Below are 23,558 nucleotides of genomic sequence, written 5' to 3' on the forward strand. Positions count from 1 at the left end.
AGCACATACAGAGACCGGCGCATGCGTTTTCTTGTCACGTCTGCCCTCGCGGAATGCCTTAGGCGCTTGGATTGCTGTCTAGAAGCTGATATTAAATAAAATGCTGTTACATCAGCAGACTCATTTCATCTATATCATAATTTTGCGGTACCAGTATTTTGAGATAGTGTTAAAGCGTGGAGCCCTGGAGCAGTTGGACTACCACGGTCAGACACTAAGCCCTATGCGGCGTCGGATCAACCATTATCGCCGAGGTCGTGCATGACGGACCGTCTCCATCGTCCCTGCGTTTGCAGCTTTCACTCCCTCCTCGCACGCTTCAGTCTGGATGTGCTGCCGCCCGCACTAAGGTCGATGTCTGGCAGTAGTCATGTCGCCGACCCGTCATCGCCGATGAGCTGCCCCCAATCCCGCAGCCAGCGCCCCAGACCGCGCTCCTTACCATGTCCTCGAATATCCGCGTGTTCGTGCAATGGAAGAACCCCACCGTATTCGCGGGCGAGGACATTGAATGCACGATAACATTCAGGAATGTGGCGCCTCCAGAAGGACGCGAGCGGTCGCCAGCTCGCAAACAGAATGGATTCGCACCCGGCGGAGAGCGACAGCGCAAGCTGCCTCCAGTCCACTCTTCGACCCGACCCTCCATGTCCCGCAATTCCTCCTTTGCATCGCAAGCGCCTCCAGCCCATCTCCGTGGCCATCGGCCCGCGTTGTCGCTGCACACTCCGTCCTCTCTTGGGGAGCGTCGATCTCCGCTTCCTCCCAGCGGAGCATTCAGTAGTGGAAGCGCAACACCTGGTCACAAGAACGGACACGGGAGGTCGCTATCGATAATATCCTTAGGGACGGATGCGGCTACTGAAGTTAGCCATGATAGACCGGCTTCGTCACGGCGGCCGATGCGAGCGCATGGCAGGTCAGCAAGTCTACAGGTCTTGCCCGGCAGGCCGAGTCCGTTTTCAGGTACTGGCAGCCTTCGTAGTCAGTTATGTATGCTGATGTGTTACAGTTAGCTCGCCAGGCCACCGGTCGGCGACCCATCCCTACCACTCTCCGCTTATGGGCGGCGCCTCTTCCCCGCCCATCATACATGAGCCCGCACACGAATTTCCATTACCTACACGGCCGGCTCGGAGGAAACCGGGCGTCGCCACTGCACCGAACACTCCAGCTCTCCTTTCCACATCTCGAAAAGCGTCTGGCTCTTTCTCTCAAAACTTCAAGTTCCCCGCTGCTCCCCTACCAAGCGACCCTTCGCCCGATCTCCTGACCAAGGACAACAAGACCGGTAATCCGCGTATGCGCTCACCTTCGGTGCGTGGTCCGTCGCCTCGACCCCCTGAAGACCTTTCGCCAAATCCGAATATCGAGACGTTGTCTCCTGTGGCTCGAATATTATCTGGATCGAGCTTAAATGGAACCCCTAGAAGCAGTGGAGAGTTTTATTCCATGAGCAACAATTCAAGCGAGACGCTAGCCTCGGAATACATTGCGCAACCGACCGCCCGACTTCTCCCAAAGGCGGTGCATCAGCGAGGGTCCTCTCTAGCCCCGCCCGGTCAGCACAGATACCCTGAATCTCTCATGATGGGCTACGCTCAAGTGATGGGATCCTTCACTCTGGATGGCTCGCTGATCAATCAGGCGCCCTTTGAAGAGGTCAAAAGAAAAGGCGTCGTTGGCGGGCAAGGTGGAGGTGGCGTTGTCGGTGTTGAAAGAGCCAAGCGGGACAGCGGTCTGTTCGGCGCATTAGGGTGGTCGAATATTGGAGAATCTCTCGGAGGCTTGCTAGGCTCATCAGAACCGTCCAGCATCAGGGAGATGAGGGGAATCGCGAGCTCTAAGATAGTGCCATTGATTACTACGCCGCAGTCGATCTTGTTCGTCGATCTCCAGCTAGCTCCGGGAGAAAGTCGGAGCTACACCTACAGCTTTACGTTACCTCGAGGTCTACCTCCCACGCACAAGGGACGCTCCATGAAAGTCGCCTACCACCTAACTATCGGCACTCAGCGGCCAGGGTCTTCTAGAGATCAACAAGTCAAGCAGGTCGATATCCCTTTCCGGGTGTTTGGCAGCGTGAATAGTATGTATCGACTCTGAAGTCAGGTATTGATGTGCTAATTCAACGTTAAGGCCGAGGAGAAATACTTGGACATGACCTGATGTCCCCGTACATCATTCTTCGCGATCAAGCACGAACCTCGAGCGTCGACGCCCAGGCGAGCGTCCCAAGTGGCTCTTCAGCTAAGAAAAGCGTGGCAAACATTCAGACGGATACAGCGGCGTTCAATGACTTCCTTGAATATGTCGACAACCTCCTCGATAGGCCGAGGCAAAATTCTAGCATGGGGCTGCTATCCCCCACGGAAACCATACCAGGGCGCTCTTCTGTGGCTGAAGAACCGCACAATATGAAAGAAGCTATCGATCTCGCAATCTTACGCAGCAACCTGACCGGTGCCACCAACCAGAGCGCCAATCGATTCGAGATTGCTCGCAGCGGCCGACGTGTTGCTGTGATAATGCTCGCTCGCCCCGCTTACAGGCTGGGCGAAACAATGTCTGCCGTGATAGACTTCACCAACTCAGATATCCCGTCCTACTCGGTCCATGTGTCGCTAGAATCTTCGGAAAAAGTAGATCCAGCGATAGCACTTCGATCGAATGCTTCGATATACCGTGTCACCCGCAAAGTGCATGCATCGTTTTCCGAGAACGCACTGTTCGCGCAAAGATTATCCTTTTCGCCGACCATACCTCCAAACGCGACCCCTGAATTTATCACTAGCGGAGTAAGCCTAGAGTGGAAGCTGCGGGTGGAGTTTATAACGCCGAGACTTATGCACGAGGACGGTGAAGAAGCGTACTGGGACGACTTGCTTGAAGAAATATCGAGCGATGACAGGGGTATAATCTTAGCGGCGGTAGAACGGTTACCGGCTGAGAGTTTTGAGGTGCAGGTACCAGTGAGGGTGTATGGTGCTGTTAGTGGGGGAAGCGAAGCGGAGGACGAGGAAGGCCTGCCCGTATGAGAACAACAGGGACTAGCATCATCGCTTCCTGTATACGACTAGCGACAGATCCCGTAGCGCAGCGAGCAGCCGGCGTGCACCGCACAGTATTAATACCGATCCCCAGAGCCCACTCTAATGACGGGCGGAGGACTTTGGATCTGTACATCTTGGAGAGCAGGGTCAGCCTCGGCGCCGTAGAGTTGTGTTGTAGCGTGGCTGCACTGGGCTTGATTTGGCTGAGATTTGTAGTATACCAGGTTCTACATTGAACAAACCTCCTTTACGACTTCCATCCTTTCTCTATGCTAACTTTTACTTTGTTCTTGACAGGCTACTCAAAACTCGATCGCAGTATGGTTTGGTATTGCCTACAGCTGGGTATCGAACCAAGGAGAAGGAAGTCTTAGGGGTTGGAAGAGGGACGAGGCAAATTGGGCAATGGTGTTTAGGTAGTTTTGCTGTCGATGACGACGGCGGCCTCATCTCCGATTGCTCGAGGTGGACTCGTTGATGCTCTAGGCGTCAGTTCCACCCGACTGCGGATGCGGTACAGCTACGTCCCCCCAGCTGAACCAAACTCATCTTTTCGCCTTCTTCCAGCGCACTTCCCCTTCTTCCACTCTATCCCATCTAAGACAGTCTACGTATTTGTCCTTCACAATCCATATTCTCAAGGTTGCTATAAGAGTGTGGAGTACCAGACATAGCATGAAACTGACCCATCTAGACATCCCGTTAGACACCACAAACGGTCATGAATAAATTGTTCTCAATAGTTGAAGGCCGGGAGCGGCTTTTTATAGCCAAAGGAAGACCTGTATGCGTCCCGCAACGTACAGTCGGCCCACACCACCAAACACATTCCACTCGGTGTAACACAACGACCACTAATCAGCGCTAAATCCCGCCGCCTGTCAAAGTGATCATTCGCAGCTCGCACTCCACGCGAACTATCCGCGTACCCCTTCCCAATCCAGTATAGCGCCGTTGCATTCGCGACGCGAGCCCTAGGCAGACATCGAAACTTGGGCTGAGAGATTTTTCGCGCAACGCCATGGTCAGACGGCGAGGCTGCTACCATTCATTTTGAAGTGACGAATGAGCGTGTCGCGGCTGGTGGCGGGATGGCAAATAAAGGGGGCAGGCTGGGAATGCTTGGGGTTGGATGTATATAAGCAGAAGGACGCCTCCTCGCACTGCAGAAAACTTCTTTCCTCGTGGTGGCGACAAAATGTCAGATAGAAATTATGCTATCTAGTCCCGATGCCTTCCTAGGGGGAGATGAACGTATGATAAATTCAACTTTGGTATCCTTTCCCTCCTCATTCCAGATGTTCGTGGCCAAAGAGCAATTTAATACAGCACTAGAAGCCAATCGCCGAGCACAGAACGCTGAAGAAAATCCAGGACGCTATCACGAATCGGACAACGCTCAATTTTTGCCCATGAACTCCAAGGATGCCATCGTGTCCTCGTCAAGCCAACTTGGTGGAGCACTTCCAAAAGCAGCAAGCCAGAACGAACCAAAATAAGAATTAGGTGCAGGGAAACATGCAGTCGGAGAAGGGGAGGGAAGTGCAATGGCCACGTTATAGAAGCGGATAGGGCGGCGTCGTATTGCATGCAGGAAGCCAGCCGGCATGAAGGAGTGGGGAGGCCGATTTCGGTTCACCGGTCAGCGAGGGGAAGAATGCAACATCGTGCCATCGCCGCAGGGCCGCATATGGGAGGTCATGTACCGCTCCCGGTGTTTCAGTGGGAGACATCGAGGTGAGTACATGTTCACCAGCCCCGCCTACCTCCGACGTGCTGGCTCCTCTGGCGCCGCCCATCTCGTTCACGGCGGCCATTCGTAACGGTATAGTTGGTCGGCGGTCGCGTCAGGTTATGGTTTCCTCCCTTCAGCTCCTTCAGGTCCTGCTCGTCGATAAGCCGTTTCTGCCAGAGGTGCTGGAAGAGATGGAAGTCGGGCCGGCTCGTCTTGAGTGTCTCGCCGACCATGGTGTGCCAATACGCGATATGATCCATTCTCACGTTCCACGCAGTCCATCCGTCGTCACACGTGGTGTGGAACTCGCACAGCGGGCATTGCACCGATCTGGGCGGTTCCTCGCCGCGGAAATGACTGAGGCAGTGGGTCTTCCACTCCTCCTCGTCGCGCGATATATAGGTGCAGCTCAGGAACCAGAAGGCGCATTCGTACACGGGGGCTCTGTACTGGTTCGGGCGTCGTTCGAGCACGCCATTGACCTCCTCGAGCAGTGGGACGCCGGAGAAGCGGCTGGCGAGGCCGGTGCTGATGGACGTCTCGGTGGGCGTGGCTTCGGAGTGGTGGAGCGACGGCGGGTGGGTAGAGGCATTTGACTGATGTATGTAGGCGGGAGCCATGGAGGAACTCGACCGAACGGACTGAACCGACCGCGAATACGGCGGGCTCGCGCTGTAGGAAGCCGGCCCCGGGCCGTCAGGAGAAGAAGCGAAGTGCACGAGGCGGGCGGCAATATCCCTGGTGGGAGACTCCAGCCATTCGCCCAGCTGAGGGCGTGTTACGGAATTTTCGAGGATGGCGGCGAGCGATGCGCTGGCGGGGTTGGCAGGGTCCATCACTGAGGTGTGGCGCGCATCAGCCTCATGCCACTTCAGCCTTATCGAAGGCAACCGTGTGGGCGTGTGGGCGGGCGAATCAGCACTCACTGGCGGAGCGGCGCGACCTTCCTCGCGCGTCGTCGTCGATGATGTTGTCAACGGGAGGGCGTTGCTTGGGGTCAGGATCTAGCGCCCGCGAGTCGACCGTTTCGTTTCCGTCGCTCCGTTTCAGTCGTCGACCGATCCTTCACGCGTCAGGGCCTGCGACAGACGCGATTTCTTTATATCCGCACGCGCCGCACCGCTGCACTCCACCTCCCCTCCGTTAGACGCGACATGGTGCGGCTCTGCGAGAAATCGCGTCACCCCATTCGGCGTCTCCATCACACTTCACATGCCAGACCACCAACTTGGGACGGGATACTTGCGGCACGCCCTCAAGCGCCTTTGTTCATTCATCATCACGAAACCCCAGCGTCTGCCTCACCAGCTCAGGCATCGATCCATTGGCTCTCCGCGCTGCAAACGACGTCTGTCCACATGAATTTGGGGATGCGGGGTTGGCGCTACGGCGGCCAAGTCGTTTACGCGACCCTTATCACGGAACCGCCGACCGCTCTTGTACGCAGAGCTTGGGGCTCTTTGTATGGCGATCTGTCGGTGTGAAGATTGCTTGATGCGGGTCCACCGTCCCGTGGCTTTTGGATTTGTCACTCGTCAACATCGGCTACGTGTATGCTCCCGAGTATGCGCTGGCGGTCAAGTGAGTACGACAGACGGTGTTTGGACGAGGCTTCGTGGCCGTGACGGAGAATGTTTCCGTCCTCTTGAGGTCTTTCGTGGAGCAGGGCTGCATGAACCTGCGTCGACGTGCACCGGCAAGGTGCGGCTTTGGACTGTGGTCTCCTTTGGCAACAATATCCCCTTTCGGACATCCAACAAGAATGCATGCTCACATACAGGGAGAACTTCCTGTCCTAGACGTTGTACAGCGCTTCGAGAGGTAGGGCTATTCCGACTTATCGAGACTCACCACCCGTACTACCCTTTTACGCCGTGGCTAGCTTCGCTGCGTAAGACGACGGAGATGGTGGCATGACTACTTTCCTCAGCAGTCACGACTTACTCACAACCGCGAGACGTATACAAGAACGACGAACTCTACCAGAAAAGCAGAATGCATTCCCAATGACGCAGTGAAGTCAAGCTTCCATATAAGCCCAATATAGAATGACCTTTCCCGTGTTACCACATCCTACGCATGCACAATATACCCGCATGCATCGGTGCGCCCGTTCCCGGCGTCTCCGAACATCAATGCACAACGACTTCCCTTGCTTTTCCTTCAAACTCGGACCGACTAAGCCCAGCCCAACAATACTATGCTTTTCCACATGATGGGCAGGAGAGGTCAATAGAGCATTATTCTTTCTGCTCAGTTCCACAGTCCTTGGGATGTGCATGCACGAAACTGCCCACGTATCCCCACACCCTATCTCACGTAACTGGAGCTCTTCGCAGGTGGATACAATTGCACGTGTAGTTATAGCTTACGAACGTCCTATTAAATCTGCGGCAAGCCCTTAAATCCAGAGAGAATATTTTACCGCAAAGAGCCTATCCCGAATACAGCCATGAAACCGCTTAACGTCGCATTCCACAATCCTTCCAGAACATTTCTCATGACGTGATGTCCCGCTTGCTTCCGAGCCAAAGTGCCCAACCGCCTAGCCGCCCAAAAGCCACCAATCAGTGCCACATAGCCTGACCGCCAACCACACACAACTCCGCCCCACACTCCGCTCTCTCGCTCACACTCACAAAATGCCCCTCACACACCAGTTTGAATTAAGCTCTTACTACATAAATCATCTAATCCCAAAATTCTGCCATCGACATGAAATTCCATGAGAAAGAGCCCGGCTGGCACAATTGGTTAGCGCGTGAGACTTTTAATCTCAAGGCTCTGGGTTCGAGTACGTTGGCTACTCTGCAAATTCTCCCTTGCAAGCAAATCCTAACAGAAATCGCAGGTCCCAGGCCGGGCGTTGCAAACGATGTTCTTTTTTGGCCTTTTTTTTGGCTGGTGGTGCAGCATCCTCTTGGTGTGGAATTCTCTAGACATAACGGGCGTACGTCATAGCTACCTAAGGCCTTCGCAGGTACGTACAATGGGATCAATGGTCGGCCAGCTTTTGTGGGTTTTCGAAAACTTCTTCACCCCCGCCGTATCTGCTCTTATGATTGGATAGCGGAGGTTTTCTCTCGTAGACAACGCAACAACGCTTTACATAGGACCGCATAGCGAAAAATAAGTACTTTCGTCTCTTGCGAAGAGGACTATGGAGTTACTTTAAATTAATAATATACCGTGAAGGGTAGAAGCAGCAGTGTCCACTCTGGAGCGGGAATCTGTACTATAATATACGCATGTTATGATACAATATACGCACACACCTTTTTTTTTTGACAAGCTGGCGGGATGGGCCCCTCACGGTAGGGGATTCTCTAGCGACACGACGTGCGTAACAGCTACGCACCCTGGCCTTCGCGGGTGCGTACAATGGGATGTATAATTCACTGAGTCAATCTTACTCGTTACGGCGAGCATCAACGAATCCCGACTCTCAAATAAAAATACACCTGGTGTAGTCTCTTCAATCAAGCAGCCGTGATAACGCGACGACGGAAGGAAGAAAGGAAGACATACCAGCACGGTAGGAGAGTCATAGCAGACGGATATGCATAGTGTATTCGAAGTGTTGCAAAAATCACACGGTGCAATAGCAACCCAAATGCATGAATCTAGCTCCGAGATCCCTCGCTACTAGATGAGTCCTCCCCTCTAGTCACTCTCCTCCGTGCTCGCTACTACCCTCCCCGCTACAAGCGCAATCAGCGCTGCACCGACACCCGAACCATCCTTCGCAATACCAATCCTAATCTTCCTCTCTCCTTCCTCTCCAATACCCTCTATCTCCCGCAGCGCCTGCCTAATGTGGTCTTCAAAGTTGGGGTAGAATTCTACCAGTGAGCCGTCAACGCCGATATCGATGATGTCCTCCTCTGCCAGATCCGCGCTGCCTCGCGCCGGCTCGATACCTTCCTTCTTTTCTGTCGTTGCGGTTCCCGTCGGGCCCTTTAGGCGATCGGTTTCTAGGACGATAGCTGCAATAGGGACCGCGGAGAGACGAGCTGCGCGACGACCTATAGCGCCTGCGATCTCCCGCACTGCTTCTGCGTCTTCGGCGCTCACGGCTGAGATACCGTAATCCTTGTCCAAGGTCTGCCGCAGCATCCTATGCCCTGGGCTGTTGTCGCCGGCGCAAATACTTAAGAAGCTGGTGTCAATGCCCCATTGCTCCCATATCGGGCTGCTTTCGTAGATCTGCGTGGTGCTATGGACGTCGTTCTGCGCTGAGTTCTCATCCCTGAACAGGGGGAACGAAGGGTCCTTGAGCAGGCCAACGAGCGCGAGACGCAGGAGCTCTCCGAGGAACATGCCGGACACGCGCTTCTCAAACATCTGAATACCAGGATTGACAGACTTGGCGTCGAGTTCGATATCGTAGGGTGTGTTTGGAAGAGTCCGTAGAGAGTTGTCGAACGAGCCCCATTCGGTGTTGACGATCATGTCGCCAGTTGACTTGTCGTACTCTCCGGCGTCCTGATTCTGTAGCAGTTTCTTCACCTTGTCCAGCTTCTCAACGTACGCGCCGTTGGTTCCGGTTCCGAAGATGGCACCGAGCAGAGTTCCGGTCTTGCCAGGCGAGGTGTACGAGCGCGCCATGAGGGTTCCCACTGTGTCGTTGACCAAAGCGGCTACGCGGACCGGAAGATGCAGCGCATCAATCTCCGCCTGGAGCAGGGCGCACACGTCCTTTCCAACGGCATCCGCGATATCGAAGCCCTTAGTCCAGCGCATGAGCAAGCCTTTGTTGATGCCGATTTGCTGCACCGGAAACGAGAAGGTGAAACCCAGGTTGAATATCTCATCCTCCTTGATGTTGCCTCCAGTCTGGCGGCGCTTGAGTGTGGCGCCGTAGTGCTCCCCGTGGTGTGTCTTGAGGAAGTTCTCGATCTGCTTGGCGAGGAAGGCGAAGAGCTCTTTGGCCGTCTTCGCAACCATGAGCTCGTTTGGTATCTTGACCTTGCTCTGGGTGAGGGAGAAGGTGGTGTTGCCGTGCAATTGGATCGAGCAGACGCGGAAGTTGGTGCCGCCGAGGTCGACGGCCATGTAGAGGCCCTGCCAGTGTTAGCTGTGCCATTTGCAGCAGTGGGCTTGCGCGTGTCGTACCTTCTCAGTTCCGTTCGGCACCGCGGTGACGTAGGTCGGGATCTGGCTCAGCTCGGTTCCATACTTCTGAAGGCCCTCATCTGCAGCCGTCAGCGCTTCACTTGCGTTCCGGGAGCCTTCCGCACATACGCATTTCCCGTATGAACTCCTTGACGGCCTTGTTGACGGCCTCGGGCCCAAACTCAAACTCTGCGGCGACGCGCTTAGCCTGCTCTGCTAACGCCATGCTGCGCTCAGTGTCCGTGTTGAATGTGCCAGCGGATTCGACTCTCGGGGACGGCTTCGGGCAGACCGGAGGCTCTTTAAAGAGGAGGGGCTCGCGGGGAGTGACGTCCGGCGATGTAACGTGCCAATGCTGCTTTGTGGTGAAAAGGCGCAGGATCTCGTGAGGGAGGCGCGGGGCTAGCAGCTGGAGGACAAGCACTAGGAGAACAACGCGCACGCTGAAGACGGTGTGGGCCGAGAAGGACGAGCGCGCAGTGTCACGGCGGACGGGCGAAGTCGAGCTTGGGCGGGCGTCACAGTTGGCTTTGGTTGGGTGCGCAGAGCGGCTGACCCGCCAACTGTTCCTCGTGTCGGACCTCAGGGTGAAGGATGGGCTCGCGGCCCGGCGTTGGCAGGCGGGGTCGCGCGCGTTGGGCCTATGGAGGGGCTCTGCCGTTCACTCTGGCCGCTGCAAGGAAGCGCGCGTTGGGTGTCGACTCGCTGCAGAGGCGGACACGGGGCCCGTCAATTGGGGCATCTCGTCCGCGAAGGGAGGCACGGCGGGCGTGGCACTCCTAGCGCCACCAGACGGGCAATTGAAACGAGGGGCCCCCGGAGAAGGCCATGGAAACATCGTGAGGCAGCCCAGCAGCCCAGCAGCTCATCAGCCAGGCCGCGCCCCGCACCAGCTGCGAACCGTTACGTCGGCGGCTGAGAACTCCCCAGATCCCGGGGCCAATCTGGCGGCGCCTCTCCGCGACTCGGCAGCTTGCAGCAGCAGCCAGCAGCACGCGGGGCCTCGAGACACGCAAAAGACCTCAGATGAATTGCACGTGCCAAAGGAACGTCTCGCTTTTGTTACCGCGTCCCCCTCCCCTATGTATGCTCGCTACAAGTCTGCGCTCTGCCCTCTGTCTCGCTCGCCCGCCGGGAGACCCTGCTTTTCATCTCCGCTCGCCAGTAAATAGTACACGCCCCGTCAGCTCCACGACCAACAACAGCCGGTGAACAGCTGCCCTGACGGCACGGATGCCAAAAGCCAAAAGACATGTGCATGTATCGAAAACCCTAACAGGACCAAGACCCAGCCACTGAGCAGCCCATGCAAAAAAACATTAGCGGGCGCCAGTCTGAACAGACGTCGCCGTTAGAACGTCTACAGTATGTACGATAAGACAAAAAAGAAAACTTGAAGGAGACGGGACCTTACGCTCAGGTCATTCTGTGTACGTGCAAAGTGTCCTCCCTGAGCCCACCTCTAATATTCATCATTAAGTACCCGCCAATCGAGCCCCAAAAGCAGCCTCTGGCAGTTCGTTAAGCCCCGACCTCGATCATCCGCGGCCGAGCTATAGCAAAATCCGGTGCGTATTCGTGTTCCAGAAGAGAAGATGACTAGGAGAGAGCCGAGGATGGATGGATAGTTGCCGTCAACAGCAGGGTAGGAACCAGAGAAGACATGTCGGTGGCGCCGACCGCCAGCTTTCAGTCCCGTAGATAACTTCGTCAATGTGTCGCCGAATCGAAAACGGTGGTAATGCAAACTCCCCACATACTCCAAGTCGAATGCCGCAGATGCGAAATGAAACAGATCTCCTCTATTACCGAACGCCGAGCGGAGGACGGGGTCCTAGGCTACTCTGGCTGCTGTGCGCAGAGTTCTCCGAATCTAGTTGAGCGCTGGCACCCGAAGAGCTATGGCTGCCCGCGCTAGTTCCAATCAGAGTTCGCACGTGAGGACGGGACTTGGGCGGATAAAGGTTGCTCACCCCAGCGTGTTGCTCAACTTGTTGCGGTGCCACTGCGTTTCCGTGACCGGGCGGATGTCGTGGCACAGGCTGTCTCATGCCAGGCGGTGATGGGCGCCCGTTGGGCGCCATCCCGTTAGGCGGATAGCCGTTCGGAGGAGACGGGCGTCCCACTGGCCTCGGGCCAGGGCTGAGGGGATTGCCAGGCGACTGGCTGGTTCGACGGCTCATCGGAGGGTATGCGCCGTAGTTACCACCTTGCTGAAGTTCGTCGAGTCGAGCTGCAGTTAGTGAGTTCGCTCTCGATTGCGCACCCATCGTGCCTCGGTCAACATCGCCGTATCGGTTAGAGGAGTAACCCATGAGAGGATTGTTCATGAGCGAGTCGTGCAAACCAGGGACTTCTGCCATGATCCGCGCACTGGTACGATTCTTATTCATTCCAGGGCGTGCAAACGGGTTCCTGGACCGGCCGCTTGGGGGAGGCATACCACCCATGCCACTCATAGCAGCCATTTCCGGGTTTTTGCGGATCTGGCTTGCACTAGGCATTTTGCGGTTGCGGCGAGACGTTACGCTCATCATGTCGAAGTTGTCGGGATCGATCATCGGACCGGGACCACGGGAAGCCATAGGATCAAAGTAATCATCCTCGTCATCGTCTTCATCGAAACCGCCCATATGCGAAGGGGGAGGCGGCGGGCCACGAGGGCCAGGGCCGCGACCGCGACGCATATTAAGCTCTTGCTCCCTAAGCTGTAGCTCCTTCTGCCGCAGCATGAGCTCTCTTTCCCGCAAGGCTAGATCATTCGTAGAGGGGCCTCCTGCAGCATCGTATGGACCACCATTGGGACCGCCCTCGTCGACCATATTGTCATACAGCATCAAATGACTGAATTCTTCTAGGTCGTTTCCATCGAGGGAGGGTCGTCGTTGGCCGTTTGGCGCCCCATTCATACCTCGTGGAGGGTAACCGTTTACTGGTCCTGACGGCGGGCCTCGGCGCATCATTGGTGGTACTCCGGTGATAGAAGGTGCCCGGCTTCCCGGGCGTGGGCCACCTTTCATCGGTCCGTTACCGTTCATCATCGGTCCTGGCCCTGGCGGTCCTCGCGGTAATGGTGCGGAAGAGAGCCTTGGCGGGGGTGGCGGCGGTTGAACTCCATTTTGAGGAGAAGGGGTGGGTGCGGCGCTTGGTCTCGTTCGGTTCACGATGTTGATGTGATGAAGGGTAGCGTAAAGAGTTTCGATGCGAGGAATGGCGACATTAGTTTCCTGTGCAAGCTTCAATGGCGACCCGAGATATGTTTCAATCTCCATCGGCCGCTTAGCCTCGAAGTCCATCCACATGGTGCTGTTGTTCTCCTGCGATTGCGTCATCTGCCGAATCGTTGTTTCTCGAAAATCTGGCGGGAATGTGCAGCCCTGAGCTTTGGCAAGCGCGAGCAGTTCGTCTATCATGCCAGTCACTAGGGCGCGGACGCCCATCTTCTCGAGCAGCTCGGCATGGTTAGGTGTCTCAAATAGGACGCTTGTTGTGTGAAAGGCGATGGCACTGTCGTCAATCGTTAGTAATGCGAGCAGTGAAGGCGTGGGAGATGACGTACCCAATCATCCGCTCGAACTGCTGCTGGCGGATGTTTGGCGACACCTTGCAGTCGACCTGTCCAGAGCTCAGTGTCATAGCGAGGGCTTCGGCCATGTCTGATTGGATCTGCGCCGGGATGGAAGGGTTGCTGTTAGCAGGGCCGACCCAGATATCGGTCGCTCCCTTGTGCTCGAACTCGCTCGTTGCAAGCTGCACAATCTCTGCGCCCGAGACCAGCGACAAGACGACATTTGTCGGAAAGCGCTGCTCTAGATATGATTCAACTCCAAGACTGTGTGTTGTGTTCATAAGGATGCACGTGTGCTGGGGCGACACGACGGACTCGATGATGTTGGCGATATCGTATACATCGGGCAGGGCCTTGACACAGAGCAGGACGTAGTCGAATGGCTGTTTGGAAGAATGTGCGGCATCTTCGGGAGTTCGGACAACTGAGGAGATTGTTAGCGTGCTCCTCACTCGCGATGCGGCGCGTGGGCATACCTGAGTAGGGCTTGAAGCGCTCGTTGCCGTAGAGGGCGGATCTGGATAGGCGGTTAGCCACGGACTCGAGCAATTGGGGCGAGGCGACCTACTTGAAGGAGATGCCGTACTGGGCGACGCTGTCGTATCCGGACTTCCACACCAGCGTGACGTCGCAGGCGTTGGTCGCTTGGAGCCGCCATGATAGGAACGCGGAGACGGCATTGCCGCCGACTGCACACAGTCAGTGAATGTTCGGCCACGCAGACATAGCGACGAAGGCAGCGGAAGGGGCCGGAGGGCGCGAGGGTGCTTGGCCGGGTGGTGCACGCCAACCCGGGCCAGCGAGATAGAGAGACGCATGTGCGGGCAGCAGAGGCTGTCCATTGTCGAGCGATGGTACGCTAGGATTTGACGCACCTGACAGAATTCGCAGCCTGGGGACAGCGGGAGCCATGGCGGGGGCTGCTCAGCGTGTCGTGGTCGGCGGGTGGAGGAACTGAGGTGCGGCGGAGGTGAGGAGCCAAAAAGTTGGCTGTCGAGAGCCGCTTGCCAGCTCGGGCGGTGACGGGGCGACGGCGACGTGGAGCAGCGTAATTAGTGATTAAGATAAGAGCCGGGAACGAGCGTGTGGTAGTCGAGCGACTCTTCACTGAGGCGACATGAAACAGGCGAGGATAAAAGAGAGAGGGCGGCGGAGAGAAAGCGGTGGTGTCTCAACGGCGGGAACAGCTGCAGCGGGTGGACGGTGGACAGCGCGACTGGCACCTGCACTAGCAAGGCGACGAGCCAAGGAAAGCACAGTCGGCACAGTCGGGCGCGGGAGCCCCAGGTGCCACCAGGAGCGCTGCACTGTAGCGAATAGCGAGCGGACGCAGACAGCAGACAGCAGACAGACAGGCAGACAGGCAGACAGCGAGCGACGGGCGGGGAAAGCTGGGAGTTGGGGGGGGGGGAAGTGCGCGATGAAGGGAGCAAGCAGCAGCGGCGGCGGCGAGGGTTCGCTGCGCTCTGCTATCTAAAAGGCGATGTGCCACTTTTTGCAAGGGCCCGGATTGGGACCGGTACCGGTACCTTGCCCTGCTGGCCTGCTATCGCCGCCGATATAATTGGGGATGGGAGCACGGCGCACATCCGCCCGCCGCGAAGACAGCCTCAGCCCCGTGTGCGTCATTGTTTTGCTGCCCTCGCCGCCGCGCTACAGTGCGGTGCAAACGGTTGATAATTCACAGCGCCATATCCTCACCATCACTCACGTATCGACGTATGTATGCAGCAATACGAGGCCGGCCGCTATCAGGATTGCCATCGACAGGAGCCTGCTGGGTCCGCCGGCGCCGAGTGGAAAACATCGCTGCAAACCCTGCTTGCGTGGCCTCCCGACTGGAGATCCGCCAACCTCGCCCGACCGACTCGCGAGAGAAGATCTGCCCATGTCGCGCTAGACCGTCGGCGCTCACGACGACGCGCACAGCGCCTGCACAAGCACCCTCACAGTCGTCTGCCTCTGCGCCGTGCTGCTTCCTCCTGCTTCCCCTGACTCCGTCCACATACAGGAATCCTGCGTCTCCCGCGCGTGTACCGCCCCCAGCGGCCGTCAGCAGCCAATAATGGGCGCGCACCGGCGTGCAGTTCATCAGATCCTGACGTTGAGCTTCTCTAGCAGGGGACGAGCGCCGGTGGGCCCGCCAAGCCTGTGCGTGCTGGCGGCCGCCCTGCTCGACGCCAATTCATCATCGTTATCGTTGTAGGGACGTGCGCCTCGCAATGTCCGCTGCTTTGGACCGACCCAGCGACAGCCCGTGATCCTCGACGCGGATGCCTCCGGACGACATAAAGCCTCGCGGCCAGATACAGTTCTACTCGGCTACTTCTGCCTTTTGCTGCTGACGATAGCCTCCATGACCCGGAGGATTCCCAATTCCGAGCCCGCGAGCCCCTTTTGCATCCGCCCTACAGCAGGTAAATACCGGTAGTCTATGCGCGCTCACGCCACACCTCCCGAGCGGCCAGCCACAGATAGCGGCGGGAGAAAGCCCACGTCGCAGCGGCTTCGGACAGGAGGCTCTGCGGCGGCGAAAGCATCGGGTTCATATACAGGCACGACAGGAACCAAGGCGCAGAGCAGGCGCGAGGTTTGAGGTTGAGGGAACCTATCAACCCGCAGAGTAATAATAGCAACTATATGAGCGCCGCGGAACTTTCTAAACCCCCAATGCCATTACTGTAATTTGCCCGGTTCCGCTCGTCTATCGCCATCGTCATCCTTCTGTAAATGCTCCCTGCAGCGCCCATCGCATTTTGCCTCTTGACGCCAAGACATGCACTTTCACCGTCAGCATCGCGCTCGCTTGGTGCGCTGGAGATGGACGCACGACAGTGTTTCAGCGCGTTTTAGTCTCTTTTGAAATCTGGCTCCCCTCTCCGACGCGATGCACCGCCGCTGCAGCTCCACAGCGAATCGCCATCGTGGTGATCAACCGCGTTTCATAATCCTCAACCTCTTAGGGCAAACCCCCGACGACCCCTCATCTCACTTTGCCACTCCCTCGAAGCATCGTCTACTACCCGAAGCAGGCGGCGAATCCAGAGCTTCGACGAGCTTGTTCAGGTGCCAATTGCGAGTTGAGAGCAGTAGCGGGTGTTACTATTATAGCACAAACGCCTAGTCAAACACTTAGCTCCAGCAAGCGCAGAAGGAACAAGCGCCTGAGGCTTTGGCCCTTCGTTTGTATTATTCGAACATGAACAATAATGTCCCGCCTAATCCAGAAATGCGGTACTTTCGAGGCCCTCTTCCATCTCGCTTGCGGCTTCTCTACCTTCCGGATGGCAAACGCCAGGCTAGCGGTCTCGCTGACAGCAGTGACAGCGGAGTCAGGCCTGTCTTCCCGTCCCCCTCTGCGCGCGTGCTCATGCGGCGAGGCGAGCCCGACATGGGGTCGCATTCGGGTTCACACACTTACACAGCTTTCGAGACTCCCATCCCCCATCCTCTGTCGCGTGAGGACCGTTGGGTGACGCGGCCGCATGGTCTCCCTTGATGTTTGAGGCTGTCAAACGCGTTGCGCCGTTGCCCCTTTTCGATAGATGCCCTCTCATATATACAGGGGACAGCGGCCCTGAGGTTCTCATCGCCTCCACGGAGCGCGTGGGCGCCAAAGATTCACGGGAGCTGGTCCCTGACAGCGGTGGAAAATGGGATAGTTGGAAGCATGCGAAATTTGAAATGCGGTCTTGCAGCTCCAATCTGTGCTCCAAGCCTTTGAGCCCTTGTAGCCTGAGGCACTCAATCTCGTTATTCGTATCGACGATTTACCACGGCCTCGACACGAGCGTAGCCGCTGTACTTTTTGCACAACTGCTGTATGTACTGTAGAAGAGAAAAGGGGAAATGAATCTAGGTCCACTCTGGCCCACTACTGTCATGTCCTCCAAGCGCGACAATATAAACTCACAAGATGCGTCAAAACGCACCGCAAGAGCGCGAATGCCACCGCCACGGCGTAGAAAATCCCCAAGCCCTGGGAAGATCACCAATATCGGGCGCATCGTAGAAAAATTCCCACCGTGGGGCGAAAATTCCACCGCACGGCGAATCACCAACCTCAAACGGCCCCCAATACGCTCGCGCTAACCGCTTTCCCTCTCACCGTGCGTGCGTAACGCCTCCGCCCCAGAAGCGAGACCGTTCCTTGCCCGTTCCTGACTGTGGCGCGTCGCCATCCCCCGCCGGCCCGCAACTTGTCCTGAAAGTCGTTCGGCCGGCAGTGGATGCCGGTGCGGATGCCTGCTTTTGCAGGCAAGCCCCCAGGCGCCTCCGCCCGTGCCCATGGCAAATCATCATTCCGCTTGGTACAAAGCGAAACCTTGAAAGGATGCTGGTCGAGGACCCCGTATTTCTGCATGCGAAAGAAAAAAAAAAGAGAACCTGCTGAAATTGAAACGATCGGATATCAGGTCTCAACACTGCTTCCGCGGAAATCACGCTCTATCATTTCGCGAATTGCCACTTCTGAGCTTTCGACATTATGTCCAGCAGCCGCCCGCCGGGTAAAGCTCCTAATCGCATTACCATGGTTATAATAACACTGCTATTATGACACTCCTGCGTCCTTCTCTCACGAAGACTGGTCAGCTCCTGCAGTTCAGGGATCCGGGGGCATCCGATCGCGCCTGCCATCTTGATTTCGCATCTGACCTGCATCGGCAAGGCAAGAGGATAGGCACGCTTTCCGCTGTGCCCTTCAATGCTGAAGCGAAATTGCTGTGTTGGTAAGCTCAACTCCCAACGTGTGTTTGTCAGGTCGTATCCGATAAGTTAACGAGGCAGGCATGCTGCCAACTTTTGGACTTGGTTCTCAAGAACCGCGCCCTACTCCAGGCGCATCTATCCAGTCGGAAAAGTTAACGTGGACGTTGGCATGGGAGACGTGTTCAGGGAGAAGCTGGTGTTTCAAAGCCGGTTGGGTTGCATCGCTTGCATTCCTTCATATTGACCTTTGTCATTCTCTTCACCGATATGCCCGTGAGACAGCGGTGAAGTCATTCACTCCCTTTGCTAAAATACATGAGCCCGCAAAGCCGAACCCTCCGACGCCAAGCTGAGATTTTCCTCGAAAAAAACCAGACTGAGATGCATAATCCCAAAATTACAGTCTCGGTGGACGCGGTGCAAAAACACAGCGACGACGCACTCAAAGTACGCAAGCACCAATACTTGTCAACGCCGCCTCCTAGTTGTCCATATAGGTCGCGGAGTCGACACCTTCCTCCGGGAACTCACTGTCAAGCCATTAGCTTGGCCATGAAACGAGGGCAGGAGAAGAACTTACGGAAGCGAAACCTGGAAGCGCTCCTCAATGGACTTGAGAACCGCCTCATCGTCGGGGCTGCTGACGAAGGAGATACTGAGGCCCTTGGTACCGAAGCGACCGGCACGACCGACACGATGAAGATAGGCATCAGCCTTGTCCGGCATGTCGTAGTTGATAGCGACGTTGATGCGCTCCACATCGATACCACGGCCGAAAATGTCAGTGGAGACGCAGATGCGAGTCTGGAACTCTTTGAACTCCTTGTAACGCTTGATGCTAGCATAAAGTCAGCAAGCAAATTCCGACGCATAGAGGGAAAGAACGTACCGCTCCTCCTGTCCGATGCCGGAATGGACAGCAGTGCTGGGGAAGTTGCACTCTCGCAGAAGCTTGTCGAGTTCGGTGCATCGGAGCGTTGAGCGAACGAAGATGATGACCTGGTTGAACTCGAGAGTGTCCAGAAGATCGTTAAGCTTGCGGTTCTTCTCGCGCTCGTCCAGCTTGATGTAGTACTGCTGAAGACCGTGTAGGGTAAGTTTCTTCTCGTCATCGACGTAGATTTCGAGCGGGTTCTGCATGAACTTCTTGCAGATGACACGGATGTCCTTGGAGAGGGTGGCGGAGAACATCATGACCTGCTTGTGCGCAGGCGTCGCCCGGAAGATGGATTGAACGTCATTGCGCATGTCTGTCACGGAAAGTTAGATGGAGGACCAGGCGGCCTGAGCGTGAGGACTGACCTGGCTGGTCCAGCATCTTGTCGCACTCGTCAAGAACGAAGTGCTTCAAGTTGCGGAGTTGTAGTTTCTTGTCGCGGACGAGCGCATGGATACGACCCGGGGTGCCGACAATGATGTGTGGATGGGTGTCCTTGTTGGCCAGAAGCTCAATGTCCTTCTGAACTGGGGTTCCACCGTAGAAGACGGAGACCTTGACCTCGGGCAAGAACTTGGCGAAGCGGTTGTACTCGTTCTTGATCTGGAAGGCCAGCTCGCGAGTATGGCACATGACCAGGATAGTCGCAACGCCGGGCTCTGGCTTCTCGTCCATCTGCTGCAGGGTGGCGAGGACGAAGACTGCGGTCTTTCCAAGACCCGACTTGGCCTGGCAAAGGACATCGTTGCCGAGAATCGCTTGCGGAATGGTAACCTGCTGGACTGTAGGGAGAAAGATATGTCAGAAAGGCATCTTAGAGCGGTCGAAACAAAGCGGCAGGGGAAGCGTAAGCGTCCGTCCATCGTCCAAGTGCAAACCACCGAGATGAGCAATGCAATCCAGCTTTTGACAACCCAGCAATAGCACCATCACCCTCTTAATCCGCCGCAGTACAAGTCCCTTCATCTACTCTTCTAAACCACCAAGACGGGCTAGCGAGTAACGGCAGCATTTGTACCCGAGAAAGCCGGCGCATCCGCAATCAGAAAGCCCCGTGTTGGTCCAAGGCTAATCTGTGGCAGCAGATCCAACCCTTCACCATTGCTCGTGTTCGCGATTGATTTACCGTCGGAAAAGAAGTATCGCTTCGTTGCGGAGATGGACGGACGCTTATAGGTAGGTGGAAGGCTGAGGGGAAATAATTAGACTAACCCTCGGAAGGATGTTCGAAGCCACAGTCGGTAATCGCTCTAACGAGCTCGTCTTTCAGAAGGAAGTCGCGGAAGCCAGTCGAGTGGATCCCGACATAGCTTCCCTTCTTGTCGCCAGCAGCGTCGCCTGCCGCAAGGGCGCCCTTTGCCGCAGCTGCGCTGCCGTTTGCGGGTGCCTCGTTGGGCTGGATCTCCTCGTCGGAGTAGTCGATCAGATCCTCCTCGTGAGACATGGTGGATCTATAAGCCGGAGCTGATGGTGAAGATGAGGATGGGAGTAGGTAGTTGTCGAAGCGGCGGCTGTCGTCGTGGAGGCGTCAACAAGGCTGCCAAACAAAGCGAGACCGCGGTTGCGACCGAGGGAGGTGGGCAGAGCGCGCGATCTGTGAGAATACGTCCGTGAGGAAATGGAGAATTAGTTGCTTGTTCGAGCGCAGAAAAAAGTCTTGTGTTGAGAGCCTGCACTGCGCTGAAGGGCGAGAAGGTCACGGACGCGAGGTCGAGGTGAAAAAGCCAGCCTGGGCGCCGCCAAGCCACACGCGCTAGCTGGATGCGGAAAGATGGTATGTGCTCGATTAGTCAGCCTCTGCGTGTTTGACAGCGGCGACCGACTGCAAACTACGGCACGCGGGCGCAAGACAGTGGACAGTCAAGCCGCCCGACATGGCCAAAGGCAAACCGCCAAAGGCAAAAGGAGTTCCAAACAAGCATCTGCACGCCCGGTCCACCTTCCTGTACCAAGCAGCCACGTACCTGACCCTCCACGCTGGATCTGCGCCCAAGACAACAGAACGAGACACCCTCGCAAACCAGATGTCTCACTCGGACGAGTCTGTGGCTCAAGGCTATTCCGGCCTCGCTCTACAGCTTGGATCTCACCTCCACACGGTCTCTCGAAAAGGACAAGTCAGACTCTCTGTTCATCTAAAGCGATCTATGTGCAAGAGCTGTAATGCGGTTCTCATTCCCGGACGCACTTCATCCCACAGAATAGAAAACGGCAGCAAAGGGCAAAAGAAGCCATGGGCAGATGTTTTAGTTATCGAGTGTACGCTCTGCGGCGGCAACAAGAGATTCCCGGTTGGTGCACAGCGACAGCCGAAGAAGTCCGAGCGTGGAAATCAGAAGATAGATTCGAACGGCAAGGACACGGAAACGAATCAGTCGTCGACTCCAGCAGCCGTGACCGGAACCGATCAAACATCTACTCCAGGTTGAAGAGCAGCAGTATATCCGGTCGATTTGTTATCTTGCCCGGGCATTCCGGAGGTTCTTCAGATATTCGCACCTTAGCAGCGGCCCTACATGGACATGTATGCCCTTCACATCCTCACCACGATCTCTATGCCCACGGAGTCATTTGCTCCCCACAAGGTCCCCAAGAAAGGCAAAAATATCATCAACCTGCTCAGGCTCCTTGATCCAGTGGCCATTCCTCTCAGCACCGACGTACTCCTGAACTTGGACTTTGGTTTCAAGTGCACCGAGTATTGATGAAAGGTCGTGGCAGTTTGTCACGCTTATAAGCGCGTCCTAGAGAGGAAAAGGACGTCAGTCAGCGAATCTAGAGTGGCTGGGAGGACTTTAATTACATCAGTGCCATGCCCAAGGTAAACAGGCATGCGCCGCAACTTGTCTTGGGCGGCTTCAGCCGAAGCGAGTGGCCCAATACCCAGTATTTCACAGAATGTATCCATCAGCCCGTGTATTTGACAAGCTTGGGCTTCGCCGGATTCACCGGCGTGGAAGACTTCTTTCGCTTTCTTGGTAAAAGGCATCCACGCACTCAATCCCACGAAAGCCCCCAAAGGCCCCTTCGTCATGGCAGCACCGGTGAATAAGGACCAGAGAGCAATCGCCGAACCTTGCGAGAAGCCCCCAAGAATTATCCTATCCGCTTGTCCGGCCAATCGTTCTACCTCTGCCTCGATAATATCTTTGACCAAGTGGATCCCATCTCTCAATCCCGATACCTGGAGGTCCTGCCGCATACTCAGGTCATCCAGCGAGTACGTGTCGAACCACGCGGAACGCTCCTCTTTGAACGGTGTGCACCATCGCTGTCCGGCATCTGGAAATACCCAACGGATACCCGGGAAGGTTGACCTCCACTTTTGATCTGGTGTGGATGTTTTGAGGGAGAAAATATCGGTTGCGAACTCTTGCGCGGTGCTGCTCCGACCATGGAGGAGGATGACCGTATGGGTATGCGGATAGCCTGTCTCAGGCTCGACGATGTAGGGTGATGGATATGGCATATTGCTGCTAGCAATCGAAGATCAGCAGCTCCATGCTTGTTTTCAACTTTATATAGGTGGTGGCCTAGCGCCAGGCAACCATTAGCACAGTAATACGAAGAATGCGATACCCCGCTTGACCTCTTCAAGTAAGGTAGCACGTCTACCTTCGCATTCCAAGCGGATCCTAGGTTTTGCTACGATCATACCATTACTCGCTTGCCTTCCTTATTTTGATGCCTTCCATTCTATCCGCATATTTCAGCGCATCTCGCAGACCCAACAAAGTAGCAGATTGAAATTCAATTCACACAGCTGGACATCACCATGCGACTTAATCCATAGAACACGATCCTACGCTTCAACAGAGTACATTCTGAATTTAAGAAACTGAACGGCATCACGCCTTACCACCCTCCTTCACATCAAGTCTACTGTCGTCTCTCCTCCTGGGAGAACACCGACCTCGCATCACCCTCCATCCGCTCACCATTGAAAGGATCCGCATAAGGGTTCTCCATCTGATATGCAGGGCGCTCATACGAGCCAGCCGCTAGCTGATCCAAGTCTATATGCTCACCTCCCGCAGGCTTCACCTTGCGTTGGCCTTCCTTCTTCGACTTGCTCGACTTGCTCGACTTGCTCGACTGGCCCCGCTTGTCGGACGGCAAGTTGGGGAAGTCCACGGGCTTGGTGCCCTTATGTTTGACGACGGAATTCTTGCTGTTGGCTTCTTGGCGGACTTCGTACCAGGTCATTGTGAATGAGGATGAGTGATGTGCTTAGGTATGTGAGGGATATTAGTGTTGGGTGTATTTAGATTGAGATGGCTAGGAGATGTACATATATTGCTCTGTATGCATTGTTTGGGCTAGAATACACGATGTCGTGCGGATATGTGAAGGCCTGAAATGGGGCGAGATATCCCCTGAATGTACTATGCAAGACGAACAATGTAGTTCGTAACTTGACATGCAAAATGGTTTGGACTA

At 55.9% G+C, this 23,558-nt stretch overlaps 9 protein-coding genes and 1 pseudogene across 10 annotated transcripts; 4 read left to right on the plus strand and 6 right to left on the minus strand.

Annotated features, from left to right (window-relative positions):
• Positions 1–282: 282 nt before the first annotated feature.
• BU26DRAFT_446310 (Rgp1-domain-containing protein) lies at positions 283–3,457 on the plus strand. Its single transcript, XM_033824616.1, has 3 exons — positions 283–966; positions 1,013–2,089; positions 2,140–3,457. The coding sequence occupies exons 1-3, from the start codon at positions 444–446 to the stop codon at positions 3,036–3,038; spliced, it is 2,499 nt and encodes an 832-aa protein (XP_033692072.1). The 5' UTR covers positions 283–443; the 3' UTR covers positions 3,039–3,457.
• A 1,101-nt stretch (positions 3,458–4,558) lies between these two features.
• BU26DRAFT_35536 (uncharacterized protein) lies at positions 4,559–5,983 on the minus strand. Its single transcript, XM_033822503.1, has 2 exons — positions 5,715–5,983; positions 4,559–5,626 (listed from the first exon to the last, which is right to left on the minus strand). Coding segments are annotated over exons 1-2 (825 nt in total). The 5' UTR covers positions 5,716–5,983; the 3' UTR covers positions 4,559–4,802.
• On the plus strand, positions 5,939–6,786 carry BU26DRAFT_35579 (uncharacterized protein). The gene has a single exon (XM_033822504.1). It carries the CDS (start codon positions 6,253–6,255, stop codon positions 6,703–6,705), a length of 453 nt encoding a protein of 150 aa, XP_033692074.1. The 5' UTR covers positions 5,939–6,252; the 3' UTR covers positions 6,706–6,786.
• A 737-nt stretch (positions 6,787–7,523) lies between these two features.
• On the plus strand, positions 7,524–7,594 carry BU26DRAFT_t4 (annotated as a pseudogene). The gene has a single exon. The product of its transcript is annotated as a tRNA-OTHER (tRNA).
• Positions 7,595–8,448: 854 nt separating this feature from the next.
• On the minus strand, positions 8,449–10,753 carry BU26DRAFT_546227 (uncharacterized protein; the record flags this gene model as incomplete). The annotated part of the gene is made up of 4 exons (XM_033831822.1): positions 10,623–10,753; positions 10,033–10,544; positions 9,904–9,983; positions 8,449–9,852 (listed from the first exon to the last, which is right to left on the minus strand). The coding sequence occupies exons 1-4, from the start codon at positions 10,739–10,741 to the stop codon at positions 8,452–8,454; spliced, it is 2,112 nt and encodes a 703-aa protein (XP_033692075.1). The 5' UTR covers positions 10,742–10,753.
• A 955-nt stretch (positions 10,754–11,708) lies between these two features.
• Positions 11,709–14,383, minus strand: BU26DRAFT_527249 (uncharacterized protein; the record flags this gene model as incomplete). The annotated part of the gene is made up of 5 exons (XM_033830759.1): positions 11,709–13,410; positions 13,463–13,895; positions 13,948–13,988; positions 14,040–14,160; positions 14,347–14,383. The coding sequence occupies 5 exons, from the start codon at positions 14,381–14,383 to the stop codon at positions 11,709–11,711; spliced, it is 2,334 nt and encodes a 777-aa protein (XP_033692076.1).
• A 687-nt stretch (positions 14,384–15,070) lies between these two features.
• On the minus strand, positions 15,071–15,738 carry BU26DRAFT_35742 (uncharacterized protein). The gene has a single exon (XM_033822505.1). The coding sequence runs from the start codon at positions 15,561–15,563 to the stop codon at positions 15,153–15,155; it is 411 nt and encodes a 136-aa protein (XP_033692077.1). The 5' UTR covers positions 15,564–15,738; the 3' UTR covers positions 15,071–15,152.
• A 2,649-nt stretch (positions 15,739–18,387) lies between these two features.
• BU26DRAFT_546229 (P-loop containing nucleoside triphosphate hydrolase protein) lies at positions 18,388–20,772 on the minus strand. The gene is made up of 5 exons (XM_033831823.1): positions 20,331–20,772; positions 19,484–19,900; positions 19,071–19,431; positions 18,762–19,019; positions 18,388–18,711 (listed from the first exon to the last, which is right to left on the minus strand). Exons 1-5 carry the CDS (start codon positions 20,560–20,562, stop codon positions 18,663–18,665), a joined length of 1,317 nt encoding a protein of 438 aa, XP_033692078.1. The 5' UTR covers positions 20,563–20,772; the 3' UTR covers positions 18,388–18,662.
• Positions 20,773–20,777: 5 nt separating this feature from the next.
• On the plus strand, positions 20,778–21,698 carry BU26DRAFT_35795 (Rpr2-domain-containing protein). Its single transcript, XM_033822506.1, has one exon. The coding sequence runs from the start codon at positions 20,993–20,995 to the stop codon at positions 21,545–21,547; it is 555 nt and encodes a 184-aa protein (XP_033692079.1). The 5' UTR covers positions 20,778–20,992; the 3' UTR covers positions 21,548–21,698.
• BU26DRAFT_513794 (alpha/beta-hydrolase) lies at positions 21,362–22,591 on the minus strand. Its single transcript, XM_033827696.1, has one exon. The coding sequence runs from the start codon at positions 22,585–22,587 to the stop codon at positions 21,850–21,852; it is 738 nt and encodes a 245-aa protein (XP_033692080.1). The 5' UTR covers positions 22,588–22,591; the 3' UTR covers positions 21,362–21,849.
• Positions 22,592–23,558: the final 967 nt, after the last annotated feature.

Source organism: Trematosphaeria pertusa (assembly GCF_010094035.1).
Source record: "Trematosphaeria pertusa strain CBS 122368 unplaced genomic scaffold BU26scaffold_1, whole genome shotgun sequence".
Lineage (NCBI taxonomy): Eukaryota > Fungi > Ascomycota > Dothideomycetes > Pleosporales > Trematosphaeriaceae > Trematosphaeria > Trematosphaeria pertusa.